General features: G+C 34.3%; 1 protein-coding gene across 1 annotated transcript; it reads right to left on the bottom strand.

Annotated features, from left to right (window-relative positions):
- Positions 1 to 1,409: 1,409 nt before the first annotated feature.
- On the bottom strand, positions 1,410 to 20,914 carry LOC107562158 (wiskott-Aldrich syndrome protein family member 3-like). The gene is made up of 10 exons (XM_016246743.1): positions 20,764 to 20,914; positions 18,337 to 18,490; positions 15,921 to 16,038; positions 13,590 to 13,765; positions 11,573 to 11,827; positions 10,636 to 10,753; positions 8,305 to 8,480; positions 6,288 to 6,542; positions 3,649 to 4,028; positions 1,410 to 2,365 (listed from the first exon to the last, which is right to left on the bottom strand). The coding sequence occupies exons 1-10, from the start codon at positions 20,912 to 20,914 to the stop codon at positions 2,208 to 2,210; spliced, it is 1,941 nt and encodes a 646-aa protein (XP_016102229.1). The 3' UTR covers positions 1,410 to 2,207.
- Positions 20,915 to 22,712: the final 1,798 nt, after the last annotated feature.

Below are 22,712 nucleotides of genomic sequence, written 5' to 3'. Positions count from 1 at the left end.
TCCTCTGCTGCTAGGGTTTTGGTCCTTTACTCCTTTAATGCTATAAGTTCAGACCAGCTCTCTTCTTCAGATAGTTCTTTGCTACAGTTCATTACAGTTTGTGCTATACTATTCCATTCTGGAGAACCTCTAGAAAGTCTTACTGTTCCCTCTTGTTGAGTACCTAATCTGAACCTCACGTCATCTCCTTAAGGGTCTTTTTCCATAAACATCTCAAAACTGCTCCAGATGTTCCTGATCCTTTAATCATCTGAGGATTTCCATTCACTACCACCATACCTCTTGAGGTATTCTCTATCCAACCTTCATAAATTCGGATCATTACCCGCTCTAATTGTATTTCTGTAAGTGTAGACCTAGGTGGGTGTGGGTCTGCTATTATGAAAACATAATAAGTCTGTCATTGCCTCTTTGTATATCCTAAACTTTTCCATATTTGGAGTTTCACCCTGAGACTTCTTCAGGTTTTTCCCGATTCATAGTCTACAGTTTTATTTTGCCCATGTTCTTTTTGATGCACTGTGCTCTTAATTCCCTCTGAGGGTTTACACTGAATAACTACTTCCTATTTCTAGGGCTCATTATGACTGCTATAGGCCAACTTCTGACTCTTGAAAGTCTCCTCTTTGCAGCCCATCCCTACTTAGTAACCATAAAAGTATCTGACCTGGCTCTGTTTCTGTGGTTTATACCCTTAAGGCTCTTCTCTCCCAGGCTTTTACCCGGTGATTTTCTCTGGGATATAGAGTTGATAAACCAGAACCTACTTCATGTTTTTTAAGTCTATAGCCCCTCTAGACCTTTCTCTAGGTCTCACATGTAGCGACCCCGATTCTTGGGCCTTCATTCCTTTCTCTGCACTGGAATATATAACGTTTAGTGTATAACCTCTTGTTAACCTTTGTGGTTTATTACAAAACATCAAACTCATGAGCCAAACTTTCACAATTGCTGCTTATTCATCCTAACAAAGCAAATATTGCAAGTGCAAGCATTTCCATATCAAAACATATATGGCATTAACCTAAAAACAAGCAAATAATATAACATTGAAGCAGGTAAATAGCAATATCATTATCTATTTCCAAAACAATTATATATATAACTTAACTGATGATACGGCTGGGGGAGATCCTTAAATGCAAAATGCAAAATTCAATAAATGGAAAAATTAAGTAGATTATTTGAATTTGATTTATTATTCATACATGCACATTATAGGCTATATTATTACCACATGATAGCTTAAACATAAGGTTGCCTTTTACATCTTTTCAGCATTGTTACAAAAATCTATACAACAATAAATTGTAAAACACATTAATGATACAATACTTGTAAATTACAGCGTATTGTTACAAATTGTAGTAATCTAAAATAGCGGATGACACCGTCTTGCACTCCATCACCTTTAGGCACACAACACACAAACACACACACGATTAGTAAACTGCGAGCAGTAATAAATTATTGGCCACATCTGTTCCTTAAGAAATAAAAAAAAAGCAAACAATGAAAGCATCAAGAAATTTGCTCACTGCTTAATTGGAGTATGAATATTCATCACAACACTGTCCACAAGTGAACAAAGTGACAAATTTTGGATAATGGAGAGTTGTGATATTGAAGGAGAAATGTACTTTGATACTATAGCGATGATCTGATTGTCCATACTGTACTCAGGGCATCTCACGTGAAGCAAGCCAGAGATACCACAACAAATTTGTTTGTGTAACCATACTGTGGCAGTGATTTGTAACATAAAATTAATAATACAAGTGCTAATACCACTGTTGACCATCATTTTCGTGTACCACAAAAGATAGATAAGTATTTCTCTATATTCTCTGGACAGCTACCAAAAATATATAATCAAAATCCCAGAACGCCTTTTTTTCAATAAGTATTTTCTTGGTGACTCTTAAAGAAATGCTAGCATGTTGAATTTACATTACAATAATGAGACAAACTGTATTCTAACAGTTCCTGTGCTTACCTCACCAAACTCTCTTTTGTCATCTGTCTATTTTTGCACCTGCCCTGTGTCCTTCACCTTGCATCGCACAAATTCTGTTTCCTTCCTTCTCTGTCTGTCATGATCTCCTCGGTAGCCCCATCTGAGGTCCTTCTGACCGCATGAGGAGTGTGTAGTATGTGCAGGAATGGAAAATAGCAGCATTATGGTCGCAGATCTCTCCTCCCAAGCCTCAATCGGACCACTCGTTCTCCTCCGGCTCAGAGTCCTCATCTGATTCACTGTATTCCACAGCGATGCGTCGGGACAGGATTGTGGCCACGTCGTTACCCACTGGCTCTTTCTTGGCTTCCTGCTCTCTCTGCTCTTGCACCTTACGAAGCTGGATACCTGGAGGAGGAGCCAATAGTTCAATATTTTTAGTGTTTTTAAAGAAGCCTTTTCTGCTCCTCAAGGCTGCATTTAATATACTTTAAAATATCATTTATTTCTGTGATCAAAGTTGAATTTTCAGCATTATTACTGCAGTTTTCAGTGTCACATGATCCTTCAGATTTATTATCAATGCTGGAAACAGTTGTGCTGCTTAATATTTTTTTGGAATCTGTAATATTTTTTACAGGATTCTTTGATGAATAAAACATTAAAAAGAACTGCATTTATTTACAATATATTTTTTAACAATATACACTACCGTTCAAAAGTTTGGGGTCAGTCATTTTTTTCTTCCTTTTTAAAAAAAAAGAAATTAATACTTCTATTTAGCAAGGATGTATTAAATTGATTAAAAGTGATAGTCAAGACTTAAATTTCGAATAAGTGCTGTTCTTTTGAACTTTTAATCATCAAAGAATCCTGAAAAACGTTCCAAAAAATATTAAGCAGCACAACTGTTTCCAACACTGATAATAAATCAGCATATTAGAATGATTTTTTGAAGGATCATGTGATCCTATGAGTTGTGCTACTTCACATTTCTGTGGAAACTGTGACATTTTTTCAGGATTCCTTGATGATTTGTAGCAATAAAATGTCTTTACTGTCACTTTTGATCAATTTAATGCATCCTTGCTAAATAAAAGCATTAATTTATTTTTTTTAATTCATTAAAAAAGTACTTATCCAAAATTTTTGAATGGTATAGCGTATCAGTTTCCACAAAAATATGAAGCAGCAAAAATATAATAGTAAATGTTTTATGAGCAGCAAATCAGCATATTAGACTGATTTCTGAAGATCATGTGACACTGAAGACTGGAGTAATGATGCTGAAAATACAGCTTTGATCATAGCAATAAATTACATTTTACAATATATTTAAATAGCAAACAGCTATTTTAAATTGTAATAATATATTTCCCATTATTTCAGTTTTTACTGTATTTTTGATCAAATAAACACAACCTTGGTGAATAGAAAATACTCTTTTAAAAAAAACCTTTATGATTTCAAACTTTTGACCGGGAGTGTCTATATATATATATATATATATATATATATATATATATATATATAATTGTTTTTTTTTTGGGATACATGTGTAAAGGGCCTATTTTAAGGCCATTTTTTGAATCTTCAGTTGTCTAATTAATAAAAAAAAGCACATGGAACACGCAACATGCTTCATTCAACACAATATGCTGAACACTGAATTCTTTTCTCTGCACACTGACCTCTGCGGATGGCAGCCAGCAGGTCGCTCCGGGCATCGCTCATGGGGATGAGAGACACCTGGCCCTTCCTGGGAAGAGTAGACTCTCCAGACAGGTGTGTTATTCGGGATGGGGATGGGGTGTGTGTGGGGGGTCCTGGAGGGGGAGGAGGCGGGGCCACTGGTGGGCCCCCCATTACAGCATGTGAAGGCGAAGCGGCGTAGGCTGAGAGAGGAGCTGCAGGAGGAGACGGGCTGTAGGGCCGTGAGAGGGAGACCACTGTCCCCGGAGCCAGTGACTGAGGTCCAGACGTGCTGTCAAAGGCGGTCTGGGAGGAAGGAATGAGGGGAGGAGGTGGAGGAGGGGCAGGCGGGATGAAATGTTCCAGGATTTGATGGCCGCTAAGAAGTGATTACAAAGAAGAAATGTTTAAGGAACGATTTTGCACTGAAAAAGTATTCGTCAAAAATTAAAAAAAAAAGTACTTGTATGTACTTTTTCATATTATAACATAAAATTAAGCAATATCACAAGAGCAAGAGAGCTGTTTTCACAAATATGAGCACGACTGCAAAATATGATATTGATTTTGTGCAAACGTTCAATAAACAAGAAGTTAATATTAAGTAAATTACATTTTAGAAACAATTGTAATTTTTTTGTTTGTTTATTTTTTACTATTTCGGCAGCAAAAATAGTTCCAGACAAATCCATAGCAGAACTGTTGTGTGTTTCCGAGCAACAGGTGATTCGTTACTGAATGAATCAGCTGCTTTGAAGGATATGCTTGAATAAATGATTCTGTGACTCACTCATTAAGTGATTTGCCACCACCTAGCCTACTGGCGGTTTTAGTTTATATTCATATTTATTTTTATTCATATTTCTATATTCAAAACTTTCTTTTTAAAACATTAATCTCAATAATATTTATACAGCTGTAATTGTACCAATTCAGATGCAGTTTCTGTGCCACCTCTGCAGGGCAAAGATTAATTTTGTTAAATTTTATTTGATTGGTAACCACTTTATATCATGTCTTATTATTCTAATTGTATTTATTGATTAAATTTCAGATATTTTTCAGACAGTAAATGTGGATCTTTCAGATAAATTTCAGGAGTGCTGGTTTGGCCTTGGTCTCTTGACTCTTGGTCTCAAAACACTCTGGTCTCGGTTTAGGTGGTCTTGACTACAACACTATATGGCACTATCCTGACTAAGGTTTACACTACTTATCTGACAGTATTAAGACAGAAAAGAAGGCAGTTTTCAAAAAGCAGATTATGCAACATACCTGGTTAATTTAGAGATAAATAAACAGATAACCTCAGCTTCCAAAAGATTCCAAAAACTGAGGTAACCGAGGTATTTAAGTTGCTCTGTATATATCATATATATATATATATATATATATTATAAAGCACTATTATAACATGAAGCAATGTTATTTATTTTATTGCTATCTCACACATCTGCATTCAAAAGATAGTTTTTTGCAACTTTTCCCCTCTTTTTCAATACAATGCATTTCTATAATAAAAATACGGTAACACTTTAGTATAGGGACCAATTCTCACTAAATAACTAGTTGCTTATTAGCATGCCTATTATTCACATTTTGGCTGTTTATTAGTACTTATAAAGCACATATTCTGCATGACCATATTCTACATCCCTAATCCCCTTGTAAGGTTTGGGTTAATAAACTGAGGGACTTCACAATGTTACTTGAGATACACTACTGAAAGGAATAGTTCACCCAAAAATAAAACTTTGCTGAAAATGTACACACTCTCAGGCCATCCAAGATGTAGATGAGTTTGTTTCTTCATGGGAACAGATTTAGAGAAATGTAGCATTGCATCACTGTCTCAGCAATGGATGCTCTGCAGTGAATGGGTGCCGTCAGAATGAGAGTCCAAACAGCTGATAAAAACGTCACAATAATCCACAAGTAATCCACAGCACTCCAGTCCAACAGTTAATGTCTTGTGAAGCGAAAAACTGTGTTTGTAAGAAACACATCCACCATTAAGATGTTTTTAACTTCAAACTGTTGCTTCTAGCTAAAATATGAGTCCATAATCCATAACATTTCCACCAGTGAAAAAAAACCATCCCTTGTTGTCCTCTCACATCAAAATTTACCAACATAGTTGTTTTGAACTGTAGTAAACGGTGCTTGATCTGTGCATATTTCACTCCTGATTCAGAGCAGATGACTTTTTCACTGGAGAAAGCAATATTATCGACTTGAATTTTATACTGAAGCAATGCTTTAAAGTTAAAATGTCTAAATGAGGGATTTGTTTCTTACAAACACGCAGTTTTTCACTTCACAAGATGTTAACTGATGGACTGGAATGCTGTGGATTACTTGTGGATTATTGTGGTGTTTTTATCAGCTGTTTGGACTTTCATTCTGACGGCACCCATTCACTGCAGAGCATCCATTGCTGAGACACTGATGCAATGCTACATTTCTCCAAATCTGATGAAGAAACAAACTCATCTATGTCTTGGATGGCCTGCAGGGTGAAGACATTTTTAGCAAATTTAAATTTTTGGATGAACTATTCCTATATATAATTGTATATATACAGTATACATACATACAGTATACATATACTTAAACTTTAGAGAGGTAAGTGACATGCCTGTAATCTTTGGCAGCTGTTGGCCAGGGGCCGTTGAGGGACGAGTCTGCCTGTGGGGGTCCGTGGTGGGTCTGAACGCGTCCTAGAGAGTGCTGTCGGGCTGCAGCGGCGGTGGAGGAGGCTGGGGGCCGGTACACTCGGTCCAGGGACTGAGTCTGTGTGGGGCCAGCGTCTTTCCCATCAGCTCCTGCCCCAGCTGCTTCCAGTGGGTGGCTGGGACTCGCTGGGTACGAGTGTTCATCTGACATGCCAGATCTGGGTTAAAGCAAAGAACAATGTACAGACACACAGCATGCACAATATAGTTATAATGAGTTATACATTTGCGTATGATCAAATTCTTAAATTATTTACTTGAACTGAACATAAACGTACTTTGTTTTTTCTTTTAGAAGAAAACCATATAGTATAGGTCATTTTCATCCTATGCATTCATGTACATTTTGTAGTCATGCATTAAAATGAGTAATGTAGATCCGCACATGAGAAATAGGCCAACAAAGCTCATATGAATTTATTATCCAGAGGCCACAAATGAGTGCGCAAAACGTTTTCGGGATCAACCCTTTCATCAGTGCCGTGTTTCCAAGCCTCTGCTTTTGATCTTTGAGCTATTTATGGATTTACGCACCGCCAGAATTGTATGTATTTTGATGAGTTAGTGTCTTGTGTCTGGCACCAAGCTTCTCCAGTCTTTCCATTTAAAATGAGTAATGAACATAATTTCATTAAACCTGCTTATCTGTTTTACTGAACCTTGCCAGGTAAAATAATAATAGTTCATGATGACAAAAAGCTCATGTTCACAAAACAACAAAAACAAAATATAATGCTTTTTACTAGTTAAAAATCCTGCATTACTAAAACCATTTCCTAATATGTTTTAAGGTAAGTAATTTAAAACAGTGTTTTACAATACTTAACAAATGAATATGCATGTTCATCTTCAATCTCTCTCAAGCTCTCTCCAACTTGTTCACTAGTTACATGATGTTTTTCATCTCACTTTAATGACACAATTAATTTTAATGAAGGCATCTCTATTTATAGTGTTGTTTCAATATAAGGATTTAAAGCTGATTGTTGGTTATTTTTAAGGGTGTGTTAAATAGAACAACAGGCTATGAATCATAGACAGTCTATATTTTTTTCTTTATTTTTTTACTACTGTATATACCCATGAACTTACAAAATGAGCCGTTCTATGGCAATTTCTGTTGAATTTGAGTTAGGATTCACTATAACCGCTTTTTAAGCTTACTTAATTACTGACAAACAGATGGCAACTTTAATTCCTGTGTGAAAATGAAGTGATAATTGTGAAAAGAGTTAATTGTGCTCACTGAATGTGCACTTGTAGTGTCCTTTAAATCTTAAAAAGTATATTTTTAAAAATCTGTACTTGCAGCTAAAGAAAGTACACTTTCATGACTATGTTTCTTAAAACACTTAAAATAAAAAGTTAAATAAAAAGTTCTACCCGATTTAACCTATAAAAATGAATATTGTTGGTATAATATATTTAGGTTGAATCAGTGATGCTGAATAATAAATTAGTTAATTTAGATGTTACCATTTTGGGGTAACTATTTTTTTTCAGTGTACTAAAGGACATGTAAAGTACTTGATATTAATTTGAACTCTATTGCATTATTTGATATTATATTGAAGTTAATAGAGTATATTTTAAATGTAGTAAATTGCAACTTCATCATGACAAGTGTGTAAGAACTGTACAAATATATTTAATACTTGACATACAAATTTCAATGGAAATTACATTATAGTATATTTTAATTTACCACTTACAGACAATCAACACTTTAAATCGCTTTATTGAAACAACACTATACAGACATGTTAATAATGAAGCACTGCGTCAACCAATGCAGAGTCAAATAAAACAAGTGACAAGCAAATAAATAGCTTCGTAGCACAGTAAGTATGAGAGGTGTCAAAGCACAGCTCATTTACTTTAAGAGGTTTGACTGAACAGTATAGAGATCACATGACTCACCTATCTGGAGACAGAGATCCCTCAGAGGACATGTTATGGTAAGGAGACGGTGTTAGTCGCGTGTCCGGACGGAATTCCTTATCGTAGGCCATCATGTTCCACTCCTGACGCCGGTTACGAGCTTTACGCACTTTCTTTACCTCGCGAGCGGGATCCTCCGTGTGTTTTTGCTCTTGCTAAGGCAGAAAAAAAAGGAAATGTTTCTATAAGTTTGAGTAATAATATTGAACTACGCAGAAAGAACAGGAAAAGTCTGTAAATGAATACTGACCTGATGGTTACAAATTAAAAAAAAATCTTTTTGGAGCAAATTTTCACAAGCAAATTGTGCATTTTCAAAACGCTTAGTACTTATCGCACAACAGATCATCAAAAATCAATCATGTTTTCTGTATCATTCAGTATAGAATTACACACTCGCTAATGCCAACAGTTCTGTTGTATTTTGAATCAATTCTCTCTACATTATCTCTCATCAGGAATTTTGTTTTAGCAGCCAATTTTTAATTTCACTAATTTACCATGTTTTACCAGAACATGCAATGTTCCCAATGCCTTCACTAGGGAATATTCTGAGCTGCGATGTTAAATGCAGCACACAGTGAGAAAAATAATAAATCCATTTCATACTTTTAATAGCCCTCCAAATCTGATTGGTCGATGGCACAACATCTAGTGTAATATGATTGATATATAATGGAAGCCCATTTCCGCCACTGAATAAAAACATAAAAAAGGTAATTGCGACTTTTTATCTCGCAATTCTGATATACTGTATATATATTATATCTGAGATATAAAAAAGTCAGAACTGCAGGATTCAAACTCGCAATTCTGAGAAATAAAGACAGAATTGTGAAGAAAAAAATCAGAAAAAAGTCAGAATTGTGCGATATAAACTTGTGAGAAAAAAAGTCAGAACTATATATATATATATATATATATATATATATATATCTGAGTTATAAAGTCAAATTCTGAGGAAAATCAGAATTGCGAGATTTAAACTCAAAATTGCAAGAAAATTGTCAGAATCGTGAGAAATTAAGGCAGAATAACGAAAAAAATATACATATAAACCGAGTTATAAAGTCCAATTCTGAGGAAAACTCGCAATTCTGACTTTATTTTTTTTTAAATTGCGAGATCTAAACTGAATTTTTTTATTTCTCAGAACTGCAACTTCATGTATATCATACTTTATTTCTCAGAATTACGAATTTATACCACGCAATTTTTTTTTAGACTTTGTAACTCTCAACTGCGTGTTTACCCTCATGAAAAATAAATATACTAAAATGTATTTGAAATACGTTTATGTCATGCTAAGTATACTACAAATACATTTACATATTTATGTACTTAATAAAAATACCCTGCAATTGTATTTTTGTATAATAAACTAGTCTGCTAAACTGAAACAACACATTTTGTACTTAATGCACTTTAATTGTGAGGAAGTAGTGCTGAAGTTCAACTAAAGATATACTGAAGCATATTTGATTGTGCTAAGTTTAATTAGAATTTTTATATCAGTAAGTCTTGAGCAATATGTCATTAAATATGTTAATAGATTTGAACTATACTTAGTCAAATATGTGACCCTGGAGCACAAAAGCAGTGTTAAGTCGCTGGGGGATATTTGTAGCAATAGCTGAAAATTCATTGTATGGGTCACAATTATCCATTTTTCTTTTATGCCAAAAATCATTAGGATATTAAGTAAAGATCATGTTCCATGAAGATATTTTTTTAATTTCCTACTGTAACTATATCAAAACTTAATTTTTGATTAGTGATATGCATTGCTAAGAACTTTAAAGGCGATTTTCTCAATATTTAGATTTTTTTTGTACCCCCAGATTTTCAAATAGTTGTATCTCGGCCAAATATTGTCCTATCCTAACAAACCATACATCAATGGAAAGAATATTTATTCAGCTTTCAGATGATGTATAAATCTCAATTTCGAAAAATTTACCCTTATGACTGGTTTTGTGGTCCAGGGTCACATATATGCCTACGTTTGAATGGCCATCAGTGGAGAAAGATACTGTAATGTATTTTATTGTCTTTTGTTGTTTGCACTTTTAGTTTGAAGTTCTGTTTTCTACCTTGTCATTCTTGTTTCCGGTTTCCTCTTTTCTGCCAGCTTTTGTGTATTTAAACCTTCATGTTAGAGGATAGCTCTTGTCTTTGATAATGTGTCTGTGTTTTATTACGGTCACAGTAACGCAAGAATGCACTTGAAATGTATTTGATAAGCAGTCAGGACTGCATTTGTGTACATACATAAAGCATGTTTCTGACCATATACACACACATACACACCTTCTGCCGTCGTTTCTCCTTCCTCTTGTTTTCTGTGGCTTGCAGCATCTTTTCCTTCCAAAGGATAAAAAAGTAGGATGGATCGGTATAGAATTTGAGCCCGTCTTTTTTGTCATCCCTGTAAGACAACACAACACTGTGCTTAGAAATGAAGTCGTTTTGCTTAATATTATTAATATTTCCCGTCAGAATGAGAGTCCAAACAGCTGATAAAAACATCACAATAATCCACAAGTAATCCACAGCACTCCAGTCCAACAGTTAATGTCTTGTGAAGCGAAAAACTGTGTTTGTAAGAAACACATCCACCATTAAGATGTTTTTAACTTCAAACTGTTGCTTCTAGCTAAAATATGAGTCCATAATCCATAACATTTCCACCAGTGAAAAAAAACCATCCCTTGTTGTCCTCTCACATCAAAATTTACCAACATAGTTGTTTTGAACTGTAGTAAACGGTGCTTGATCTGTGCATATTTCACTCCTGATTCAGAGCAGATGACTTTTTCACTGGAGAAAGCAATATTATCGACTTGAATTTTATACTGAAGCAATGCTTTAAAGTTAAAATGTCTAAATGAGGGATTTGTTTCTTACAAACACGCAGTTTTTCACTTCACAAGATGTTAACTGATGGACTGGAATGCTGTGGATTACTTGTGGATTATTGTGGTGTTTTTATCAGCTGTTTGGACTTTCATTCTGACGGCACCCATTCACTGCAGAGCATCCATTGCTGAGACACTGATGCAATGCTACATTTCTCCAAATCTGATGAAGAAACAAACTCATCTATGTCTTGGATGGCCTGCAGGGTGAAGACATTTTTAGCAAATTTAAATTTTTGGATGAACTATTCCTATATATAATTGTATATATACAGTATACATACATACAGTATACATATACTTAAACTTTAGAGAGGTAAGTGACATGCCTGTAATCTTTGGCAGCTGTTGGCCAGGGGCCGTTGAGGGACGAGTCTGCCTGTGGGGGTCCGTGGTGGGTCTGAACGCGTCCTAGAGAGTGCTGTCGGGCTGCAGCGGCGGTGGAGGAGGCTGGGGGCCGGTACACTCGGTCCAGGGACTGAGTCTGTGTGGGGCCAGCGTCTTTCCCATCAGCTCCTGCCCCAGCTGCTTCCAGTGGGTGGCTGGGACTCGCTGGGTACGAGTGTTCATCTGACATGCCAGATCTGGGTTAAAGCAAAGAACAATGTACAGACACACAGCATGCACAATATAGTTATAATGAGTTATACATTTGCGTATGATCAAATTCTTAAATTATTTACTTGAACTGAACATAAACGTACTTTGTTTTTTCTTTTAGAAGAAAACCATATAGTATAGGTCATTTTCATCCTATGCATTCATGTACATTTTGTAGTCATGCATTAAAATGAGTAATGTAGATCCGCACATGAGAAATAGGCCAACAAAGCTCATATGAATTTATTATCCAGAGGCCACAAATGAGTGCGCAAAACGTTTTCGGGATCAACCCTTTCATCAGTGCCGTGTTTCCAAGCCTCTGCTTTTGATCTTTGAGCTATTTATGGATTTACGCACCGCCAGAATTGTATGTATTTTGATGAGTTAGTGTCTTGTGTCTGGCACCAAGCTTCTCCAGTCTTTCCATTTAAAATGAGTAATGAACATAATTTCATTAAACCTGCTTATCTGTTTTACTGAACCTTGCCAGGTAAAATAATAATAGTTCATGATGACAAAAAGCTCATGTTCACAAAACAACAAAAACAAAATATAATGCTTTTTACTAGTTAAAAATCCTGCATTACTAAAACCATTTCCTAATATGTTTTAAGGTAAGTAATTTAAAACAGTGTTTTACAATACTTAACAAATGAATATGCATGTTCATCTTCAATCTCTCTCAAGCTCTCTCCAACTTGTTCACTAGTTACATGATGTTTTTCATCTCACTTTAATGACACAATTAATTTTAATGAAGGCATCTCTATTTATAGTGTTGTTTCAATATAAGGATTTAAAGCTGATTGTTGGTTATTTTTAAGGGTGTGTTAAATAGAACAACAGGCTATGAATCATAGACAGTCTATATTTTTTTCTTTATTTTTTTACTACTGTATATACCCATGAACTTACAAAATGAGCCGTTCTATGGCAATTTCTGTTGAATTTGAGTTAGGATTCACTATAACCGCTTTTTAAGCTTACTTAATTACTGACAAACAGATGGCAACTTTAATTCCTGTGTGAAAATGAAGTGATAATTGTGAAAAGAGTTAATTGTGCTCACTGAATGTGCACTTGTAGTGTCCTTTAAATCTTAAAAAGTATATTTTTAAAAATCTGTACTTGCAGCTAAAGAAAGTACACTTTCATGACTATGTTTCTTAAAACACTTAAAATAAAAAGTTAAATAAAAAGTTCTACCCGATTTAACCTATAAAAATGAATATTGTTGGTATAATATATTTAGGTTGAATCAGTGATGCTGAATAATAAATTAGTTAATTTAGATGTTACCATTTTGGGGTAACTATTTTTTTTCAGTGTACTAAAGGACATGTAAAGTACTTGATATTAATTTGAACTCTATTGCATTATTTGATATTATATTGAAGTTAATAGAGTATATTTTAAATGTAGTAAATTGCAACTTCATCATGACAAGTGTGTAAGAACTGTACAAATATATTTAATACTTGACATACAAATTTCAATGGAAATTACATTATAGTATATTTTAATTTACCACTTACAGACAATCAACACTTTAAATCGCTTTATTGAAACAACACTATACAGACATGTTAATAATGAAGCACTGCGTCAACCAATGCAGAGTCAAATAAAACAAGTGACAAGCAAATAAATAGCTTCGTAGCACAGTAAGTATGAGAGGTGTCAAAGCACAGCTCATTTACTTTAAGAGGTTTGACTGAACAGTATAGAGATCACATGACTCACCTATCTGGAGACAGAGATCCCTCAGAGGACATGTTATGGTAAGGAGACGGTGTTAGTCGCGTGTCCGGACGGAATTCCTTATCGTAGGCCATCATGTTCCACTCCTGACGCCGGTTACGAGCTTTACGCACTTTCTTTACCTCGCGAGCGGGATCCTCCGTGTGTTTTTGCTCTTGCTAAGGCAGAAAAAAAAGGAAATGTTTCTATAAGTTTGAGTAATAATATTGAACTACGCAGAAAGAACAGGAAAAGTCTGTAAATGAATACTGACCTGATGGTTACAAATTAAAAAAAAATCTTTTTGGAGCAAATTTTCACAAGCAAATTGTACATTTTCAAAACGCTTAGTACTTATCGCACAACAGATCATCAAAAATCAATCATGTTTTCTGTATCATTCAGTATAGAATTACACACTCGCTAATGCCAACAGTTCTGTTGTATTTTGAATCAATTCTCTCTACATTATCTCTCATCAGGAATTTTGTTTTAGCAGCCAATTTTTAATTTCACTAATTTACCATGTTTTACCAGAACATGCAATGTTCCCAATGCCTTCACTAGGGAATATTCTGAGCTGCGATGTTAAATGCAGCACACAGTGAGAAAAATAATAAATCCATTTCATACTTTTAATAGCCCTCCAAATCTGATTGGTCGATGGCACAACATCTAGTGTAATATGATTGATATATAATGGAAGCCCATTTCCGCCACTGAATAAAAACATAAAAAAGGTAATTGCGACTTTTTATCTCGCAATTCTGATATACTGTATATATATTATATCTGAGATATAAAAAAGTCAGAACTGCAGGATTCAAACTCGCAATTCTGAGAAATAAAGACAGAATTGTGAAGAAAAAAATCAGAAAAAAGTCAGAATTGTGCGATATAAACTTGTGAGAAAAAAAGTCAGAACTATATATATATATATATATATATATATATATATATCTGAGTTATAAAGTCAAATTCTGAGGAAAATCAGAATTGCGAGATTTAAACTCAAAATTGCAAGAAAATTGTCAGAATCGTGAGAAATTAAGGCAGAATCACGAAAAAAATATACATATAAACCGAGTTATAAAGTCCAATTCTGAGGAAAACTCGCAATTCTGACTTTATTTTTTTTTAAATTGCGAGATCTAAACTGAATTTTTTTATTTCTCAGAACTGCAACTTCATGTATATCATACTTTATTTCTCAGAATTACGAATTTATACCACGCAATTTTTTTTTAGACTTTGTAACTCTCAACTGCGTGTTTACCCTCATGAAAAATAAATATACTAAAATGTATTTGAAATACGTTTATGTCATGCTAAGTATACTACAAATACATTTACATATTTATGTACTTAATAAAAATACCCTGCAATTGTATTTTTGTATAATAAACTAGTCTGCTAAACTGAAACAACACATTTTGTACTTAATGCACTTTAATTGTGAGGAAGTAGTGCTGAAGTTCAACTAAAGATATACTGAAGCATATTTGATTGTGCTAAGTTTAATTAGAATTTTTATATCAGTAAGTCTTGAGCAATATGTCATTAAATATGTTAATAGATTTGAACTATACTTAGTCAAATATGTGACCCTGGAGCACAAAAGCAGTGTTAAGTCGCTGGGGGATATTTGTAGCAATAGCCAACAATACATTGTATGGGTCACAATTATACATTTCTCTTTTATGCCAAACATCATTAGGATATTAAGTAAAGATCATGTTCCATGAAGATATTTTTTTAATTTCCTACTGTAACTATATCAAAACTTAATTTTTGATTAGTGATATGCATTGCTAAGAACTTTAAAGGCGATTTTCTCAATATTTAGATTTTTTTTGTACCCCCAGATTTTCAAATAGTTGTATCTCGGCCAAATATTGTCCTATCCTAACAAACCATACATCAATGGAAATAATATTTATTCAGCTTTCAGATGATGTATAAATCTCAATTTCGAAAAATTTACCCTTATGACTGGTTTTGTGGTCCAGGGTCACATATATGCCTACGTTTGAATGGCCATCAGTGGAGAAAGATACTGTAATGTATTTTATTGTCTTTTGTTGTTTGCACTTTTAGTTTGAAGTTCTGTTTTCTACCTTGTCATTCTTGTTTCCGGTTTCCTCTTTTCTGCCAGCTTTTGTGTATTTAAACCTTCATGTTAGAGGACAGCTCTTGTCTTTGATAATGTGTCTGTGTTTTATTACGGTCACAGTAACGCAAGAATGCACTTGAAATGTATTTGATAAGCAGTCGGGACTGCATTTGTGTACGTACATAAAGCATGTTTCTGACCATATACACACACATACACACCTTCTGCCGTCGTTTCTCCTTCCTCTTGTTTTCTGTGGCTTGCAGCATCTTTTCCTTCCAAAGGATAAAAAAGTAGGATGGATCGGTATAGAATTTGAGCCCGTCTTTTTTGTCATCCCTGTAAGACAACACAACACTGTGCTTAGAAATGAAGTCGTTTTGCTTAATATTATTAATATTTCATATTGCTTACATTTCATCCCCAAAGTTAAAATAAAAATACTTTATTCGAAAAAATTATTATTATTAATTATTATAATTTTGCATAAAGAAAATTAAGCCTATTTTAAGAGACATTTCTTGGATATGATAATAATGACAACTAAAAAGTGAACCTTAACCTAAATGTTTTCTGTACACCAAAATGCCACAGATAAAATTGAAAAATAATGATGCAAAGGAAGCATTTTGATTAGTAGTAGCCATCGTAATGAGTTTGGTTAGTAACTGTATTAATTGTTTGGGCACGTTTTATTCAAGACCAGAGCTGTAATTTGTGCATGAGATGTGAGAAACTTAATTTAATCATGTTTTTTTTCTGTGAGAGTGGTGGCTGGAACATGAGGAGGGGCATAGCGAAAGTAGCTACTGTATTTCTTCCATCTACATGTAAAAATACTGTAATCCTGACAGTACCTCCTAGTTCTGTCAGGACCACTATCGTCAAAGATGATTGACAATTAGCATACAGTTTGGATTGGCGGTATGGTTCTGTTCTGGGCAAGAACTCCCTGCGCATCCATGCAGCCTAGCATGGATGAGAGCGGCGAGAGCAGCGATAACCCCCCCAGGGTAAACAGAACAGAACCAACATAAATGTATTGCAGATATCGTTAAAGTTCAATAATGTTATGTACACATTTTAGAATTAGTCTGATTCAAAGAAGAATCAAAAGGCTGAATCCCGACTGACAGAGGAGGAGTTGGGGATGGAGGAGGGTAATTAGCTATTGAGCAATGTGAAAACTGCTGATAATACTGCGGGACCTTATATATGAATGCTTAGATAGGTGTCGTATTCCCATAGGTAGATAGTCAGCCGATGCGAGCTTGACTAACGTGACCTGGCAGAACTAACGCTACGCTAGATTTTTAGAAAATATTTTAGTAATCTGATAACATCTTTTTCAACCATACCTGTAACTGTAACACAGTTAATCTTTTTGTGTTCTGAATTTGTAATGACCTTGCATGTCATTTCTTCTAATTAAGGTTAAATGAAATTTAACATTCTCAAAAGAATATTAGGGTCTAAATTTAAGATGTATGTATTTGAATTGCAAAATTTACATCCATTTGGATTTCACAGTTTTAACAAACTAATAAACTTGGGATAGTTCACCCAGAAATTACATTTTGCTGTTAATTAGCACACACTCAGGCCGTCAAAGATGTAGGCGACTTTTTCTTCAGTAGAACAGTAAAGAAAATTTTGAGCTGAAACCGTAGTTTTTAAGAATAAAAAAAGCATATCAGGGAACATCAAATTAATACCTGTGGCTCCTGACGATATATTGAGGTCTTATGGAGTGAAACGATCAGTCTGTGCAAGAAACTGAACGTTATTTGCAACGTATTACCTGGTTATTTTGGACAGTCATTTCTGGTTCAAATAACTGATTCACTAGTTTACATAATCAAGCTATGACGTCATGTATACACATGTATTACACATTAAAGCACCCAATAATGACGTGAAACCTGGATGTTTTACATGTCTAAAGCATATAAAGTGAATAAACTAGTCTTCATCAGCTCACCTTTTTACATAAGCCATGAGAAACCATAAAAATGTTAATTTCACCCCTTCATCCATGTGTTTGTTCACACGTGCTCATATCAGCGGCTCATAGGTTTTCAGTCCGAGTCGAACTGTTTCCTCAGTTCAGTGACTGTTGGAGGAACTGGAGCACTGAATGATTCATTCATCAGAGGATCAGATACACAGGTATATCGGCTCATTAGTGACTGTCAGGTGTCTGAAAGTGAGTTTTGATTGAGTAACTCGAGCCACGAACTGTTTCAGACGCTTCAGTCCGATTCGGTGAACTGGTTCATCTGGTTCACTGAAAATAACCGGTTCAAAAGAATGATTCTTTCGCAAACCGGACCGTTTGTCTGAGGCTTTGGATTACAGGTAATAATGTTGTTAATAATGTTCAGTTTCTTGCACAGACCGATCGTTTCACTTCATAAGACCTCAATATATATTGTAAGGAGTCACAGGTGTTCATTTTGTGTTCCTTGATAAGCCTTGCATTTTATGAATCACCAAGGATCACGGTTTCAGCTCAAAATCTTCTTTGCTGTTCGACCCAAGAAAAAAAGTTAATATGATGCATATTTGTCAGTCATACATAACTAAAAGAGTTAATAAACAGGTCAGAGGAATTTTCTTGCTGAAGCATATACAGACCTGTATGGCGTGAGGATGTTGAGAGGAGGTGGTTTGTCACAGCGCTGGTACATCTTCATGACAGGGTTGGGGATGGAGTTTCTGGACACCACCTGCTGGTCCTGAATAGTGGAGCTCTTGAACGCTTTCCGCATGTTGATGTCCTGTAAGGACACTGCAGAACGAGCAGACAGACCCGGAAAACACTGTCAAACACTATCACAAACCTGAGACATTGTGTGCCAGATTTACAGATTGCGTCAGCGCAAACCCTCTTTCGGTGTTAAAAACTACTACGTGCAGTGAAGCATTAGTGATGTAAAGGTGTGAACAGTTATTTTTGCGGCTGAACTTATTGCATATGCATTTGTAGGACAAATGAACGAATGTGAGGAGAGTATTTAAATGAATCGTGCTAAGATTTGCAGTAGTCTGTTTACTGGTAATTGCGGCATTATTTAACGCTCAAAAAAGCTAATCTTAACCCATTTTACATCAGTGTTGTTAGTCGATTATACACACCTGATTTGAGACACCGCGCTAATTTGTTTTGATTGTTAGTAAATCACCCGCAGAACTTTACACTCACATCTGCGATTTTAAGGGGTCGTGCTTTCGTGCTAATTTACTTTATTTAGTGAATCTGGTCCTAAATCTCAGAAGCAAGGTTTCTAGTTTAAACCGGTTTTGTTCAGTTTGTCTAAAAGCAAATAACACTTGCATAGAAACACCTTAAATAGTATTTCGCTTGACACCAGAGTGCTAGCTTTACAGACTGCAAAAATTATTGTGGGTTTTTTATTCATCTTTCTGGTGTTCCTTTTTCTTTAGTCCATAGCAAAAAAGATGACGCATATTAAAAAAAACCAACAACTTCAAAATAAGGTCTTTCAAAGAGAATATTCTTGTCTTTATTTATAGTAAGTAAACTAAATAATGACAAAAAAATTATTTTAGTTTTATTTTAAGTAAAAACTCTACTTTCAAATTGTAGCTTTTGTTTACATAAAATATCACATTGACCTTCATATTAAGTAATATTATTGCTTATATCTAATATATATATACATATATATTAGTCTTTATTTTGTTTACTTTTATTTTTTACATTTATGTTTTTGTCTTTGTGAAAAGAATGTTTTTAATTAATATTAAATCAAAATTTAAGATTGGAATTTTTTTGTTTTTTGAGAAAAACTCAAACAAATGAAAGCATTTTAAAGCATTTTTTAAATATAATTTTTTTTCAGTGTAACAACCTGTGGGAAACTTTCTCTTTCTGTTCATATCAGTTAGAGACTCATGGTTCTGATTGTAATTACTCTGCAATTGTAAATGTTAACTGCGCAGTAAGTTTGCATGCATTTTATGCACTGAAGAGAGTCAGACAATTAAGCACATTATGGATGCACATTACATCACACAGCATTTACGTAGGAACTTCCCATAAGGACTTGAAGGCACCGCTCTATTAATTATGTTCCCTTGTCAACGGCCTCTTATTCAACCAGACTATTCCACTGTGCTCTTAAATAACTCAGCTAGTGTCTAGACATCAGTGGGACACGCAGCACTGCGTCTACGCTGCTAATTACTGCAGCTGCCTCATCTATGCCTCATCTGCTCAGCTCTAGTTATTATTCAGACTGCTCTGAAAATCACTTCATGATCATCGTCATATTATATACACAGAAACTTAAAGGTATTCACGGCAAAATAAAAGTTCTGTTGAACTTGAAACTTAAATTGTGACAGAAATATATAACTATTGTACAACAGAATATGCATCTTAATGTAATGTATACAGTTATTATTATTTTTGTAAAGAATAATAAAAAATTTTCCTGCATGTTTTAATTTGAACAGTAAACCTCATAGAATCATAGAGCCCTATTGTTAAATGAATGAATGAATACGTTTGTTTTTATGAATCCAATTAATTAGACGTGCATTTTAATTATTACAATTTAATTAAACCAATAAAATGGAATCCAAAATTTAAACGGAAAACAAAGAATTTTGTAAATATAAAATGTCATTTGAGAAAAAATACAACTTATTTCATAGGGCCCTAAACACTTTACTTTTTGTTACATTTTTTATAAACTGTTGTTAAATTGTATTAGTTTCATAATTTCAATTTATTAGACATGCTTTTTGATCTCTAAAATTTAATTTAACCATTAAAGTCGAGAAATATTAAAATGGAGAAAAAGAAAAAACAGAATCCAGAAAAATTCAGATGGAAAAAAAACTAAATTTGGAAAAAAATAAAATAGAATTTGGGAAAAAATACAACGGATTCCATAGGGTCCTAGACTTGCATTATACTGAGTCTGAGTGCCAGCGCCAATCCTCTCAGCAGCCCTGTGCTTGCATTCTGGTGTATTTCCAGGCTGTGTCACAAAAGATCAGGTCATTTGCTAATGCACACTCATTCTTACGCACCCTCCTCCACTGTGGAGTCCAGTTGTGTGACCTTCACCGCCAGCAGGTCGACGCGCTCTTGTAAACTGTTCATGCGCATGTAGAAGCTGTTGGCCTCGTTAAACAGCTCCCCGAAGACGTCCTCCGCATGTCGACCTGGATCAATAAACATCTACGATTAGACAAAAATTTTCATTTTTCAAATAGCTGTCATGTGCAACGTCATTTTTAATTAGATATGCCATGAAATAGGCTGATTCTTTCTTGTTTTAATGCACACTGAATACATGTTTTAGAAAGTGAGAAATTGCTAGTAAATTTCATATATGTGACCCTGGACCACAAAACCAGTCATAAGGGTCAATTTGTCGAAATTGAGATTTACACATCACCTGAAAGCTGAATACATAAGCTTTCAATTGATGTATGGTTTGTTAGGATAGGACGATATTTGGCCGAGATACTGAGAATCTGAGGGTGCAAAAAAATCAAAATGTTGAGAAAATCGCTTTTAAAGTTGTCCAAATGAAGTCCTTAGCAATGCATATTACTAATCAAAAATTAAGTTTTAATATATTTACGGTAGGAAATGTACAAAATATCTTCATGGAACATGATCTTTACTTAATATCCTAATGATTTTTGGCATAAAAGAAAAATCTATAATTTTCACAGTTTCTATGTTTTTTTGTCTATTGCTACAAATATACCCCAGCGACTTAAGACTGCTTTTGTGCTCCAGGGTCACACACACACACACACACACACACACATAAATAAATAATTACAAAGAAACTGCAAATAACACATTGAATTAATAGGGAACACATTCAGTATTAACTAATGAGTTTTCCCTCAATAAACTCCTAATCTGCTGCTTATTAATAGTTAGTAAGGTAGTTGTTAGTTTAGGTATGGGGTGGATTAAGGGATCTAAAATATGCTCATGCAGAATAAGACATTAATATGTGCTTTATAAGTACAAATAAACAGCCAATATGCTAGTAATACGCATGCTAATAAGCAACTAGTTAATCATGAGAATTGGTCCTTAAAAAAAGTGTAGAAAAACTAAAACAGTGTTTTCTTTTTAAAATGTTTTACAGTGTACTTCCTATTGAAAATTCTTCCAAAAAAGATAAAAAACTCAATACTTGAAATTAATTTGCTGTGTATCCAAAAAAGAATTAATGCCGAGATGCTAGGAATCACCTTTTTTTACAAGGTTTTTACAAAGTGCAAAAAATAAAGCACTCACTTTAAAATCTACAACAAAAGTTTCATTTCACATTCTTTTGAAACTTTGCATCTTAATATACGATTCCTCACATATCAACAAAAACTTCCTATATTGAAAAAATTTCAATATTTTTATCAAAATGATCAGTATGTTGGGGTGGGCTATTAAATTTTTTTAAGCTTTTAAGTTGCAAACATTATTTTGATGAGTTACGGTGACAATAATGTTGATCGTTGCTTAATATTGTGTGTAATTTAAACTCAAATTTCTTCATTTATTCATAAATTAATTAAATTAACACGTTAAAACAACAGCCATAATTATTTGAGTTATAATGAGTTTGTGTGTGTGTGTGTGTGTGTGAGAGAGAGAGGGGGGAACAGTTATGAAGAGTTATCAATGTTACTCACCCTGTGATTTGAGAGAGGCCCATGGAATAACTGGTAACCACATTTAAGTTAAAAAAGCAGTTTTTTGCTGTCCAAAGTGATTTTTGTATGTTGAAGGACTCAACAATCACAGACAAATCTGAAAAATATCACGCATGTGTTTGTGCTTTAGGAGGCTGAGTGTCTGTAAAATGTAGTAATATTTGTTTTAATTCATTGTTGTAGTAACCCCATTAATCATTGGTTCAGAAATCAAATGCCACTCTCTCATTATTAATTCACTTTAACGCACAGTCTTTTACTGAAGCGTAACACAAACAGGCTTGAAATCAACTGAGTCT

This window comes from Sinocyclocheilus grahami, unplaced genomic scaffold, assembly GCF_001515645.1.
Source record: "Sinocyclocheilus grahami isolate Dianchi unplaced genomic scaffold, SAMN03320097.WGS_v1.1 scaffold810.1, whole genome shotgun sequence".
Taxonomy (NCBI): Eukaryota; Metazoa; Chordata; class Actinopteri; order Cypriniformes; family Cyprinidae; genus Sinocyclocheilus; species Sinocyclocheilus grahami.
Note: the sequence above shows the minus strand (reverse complement) of the source record. Positions and strands in the feature narration are given on the sequence as shown.

Coding starts and splice junctions, on each gene's coding strand:
- LOC107562158 (XM_016246743.1), bottom strand. CDS start 20,914: ATGTTTATTGATCCAGGTCGACATGCGGAGGACGTCTTCGGGGAGCTG. Junction 10,754..11,572: donor ACAGCTGCCAAAGATTACAG/GCATGTCACTTA, acceptor GTTGTCTTACAG/GGATGACAAAAAAGACGGGC. Junction 6,543..8,304: donor GGATCTCTGTCTCCAGATAG/GTGAGTCATGTG, acceptor GCTTTAACCCAG/ATCTGGCATGTCAGATGAAC.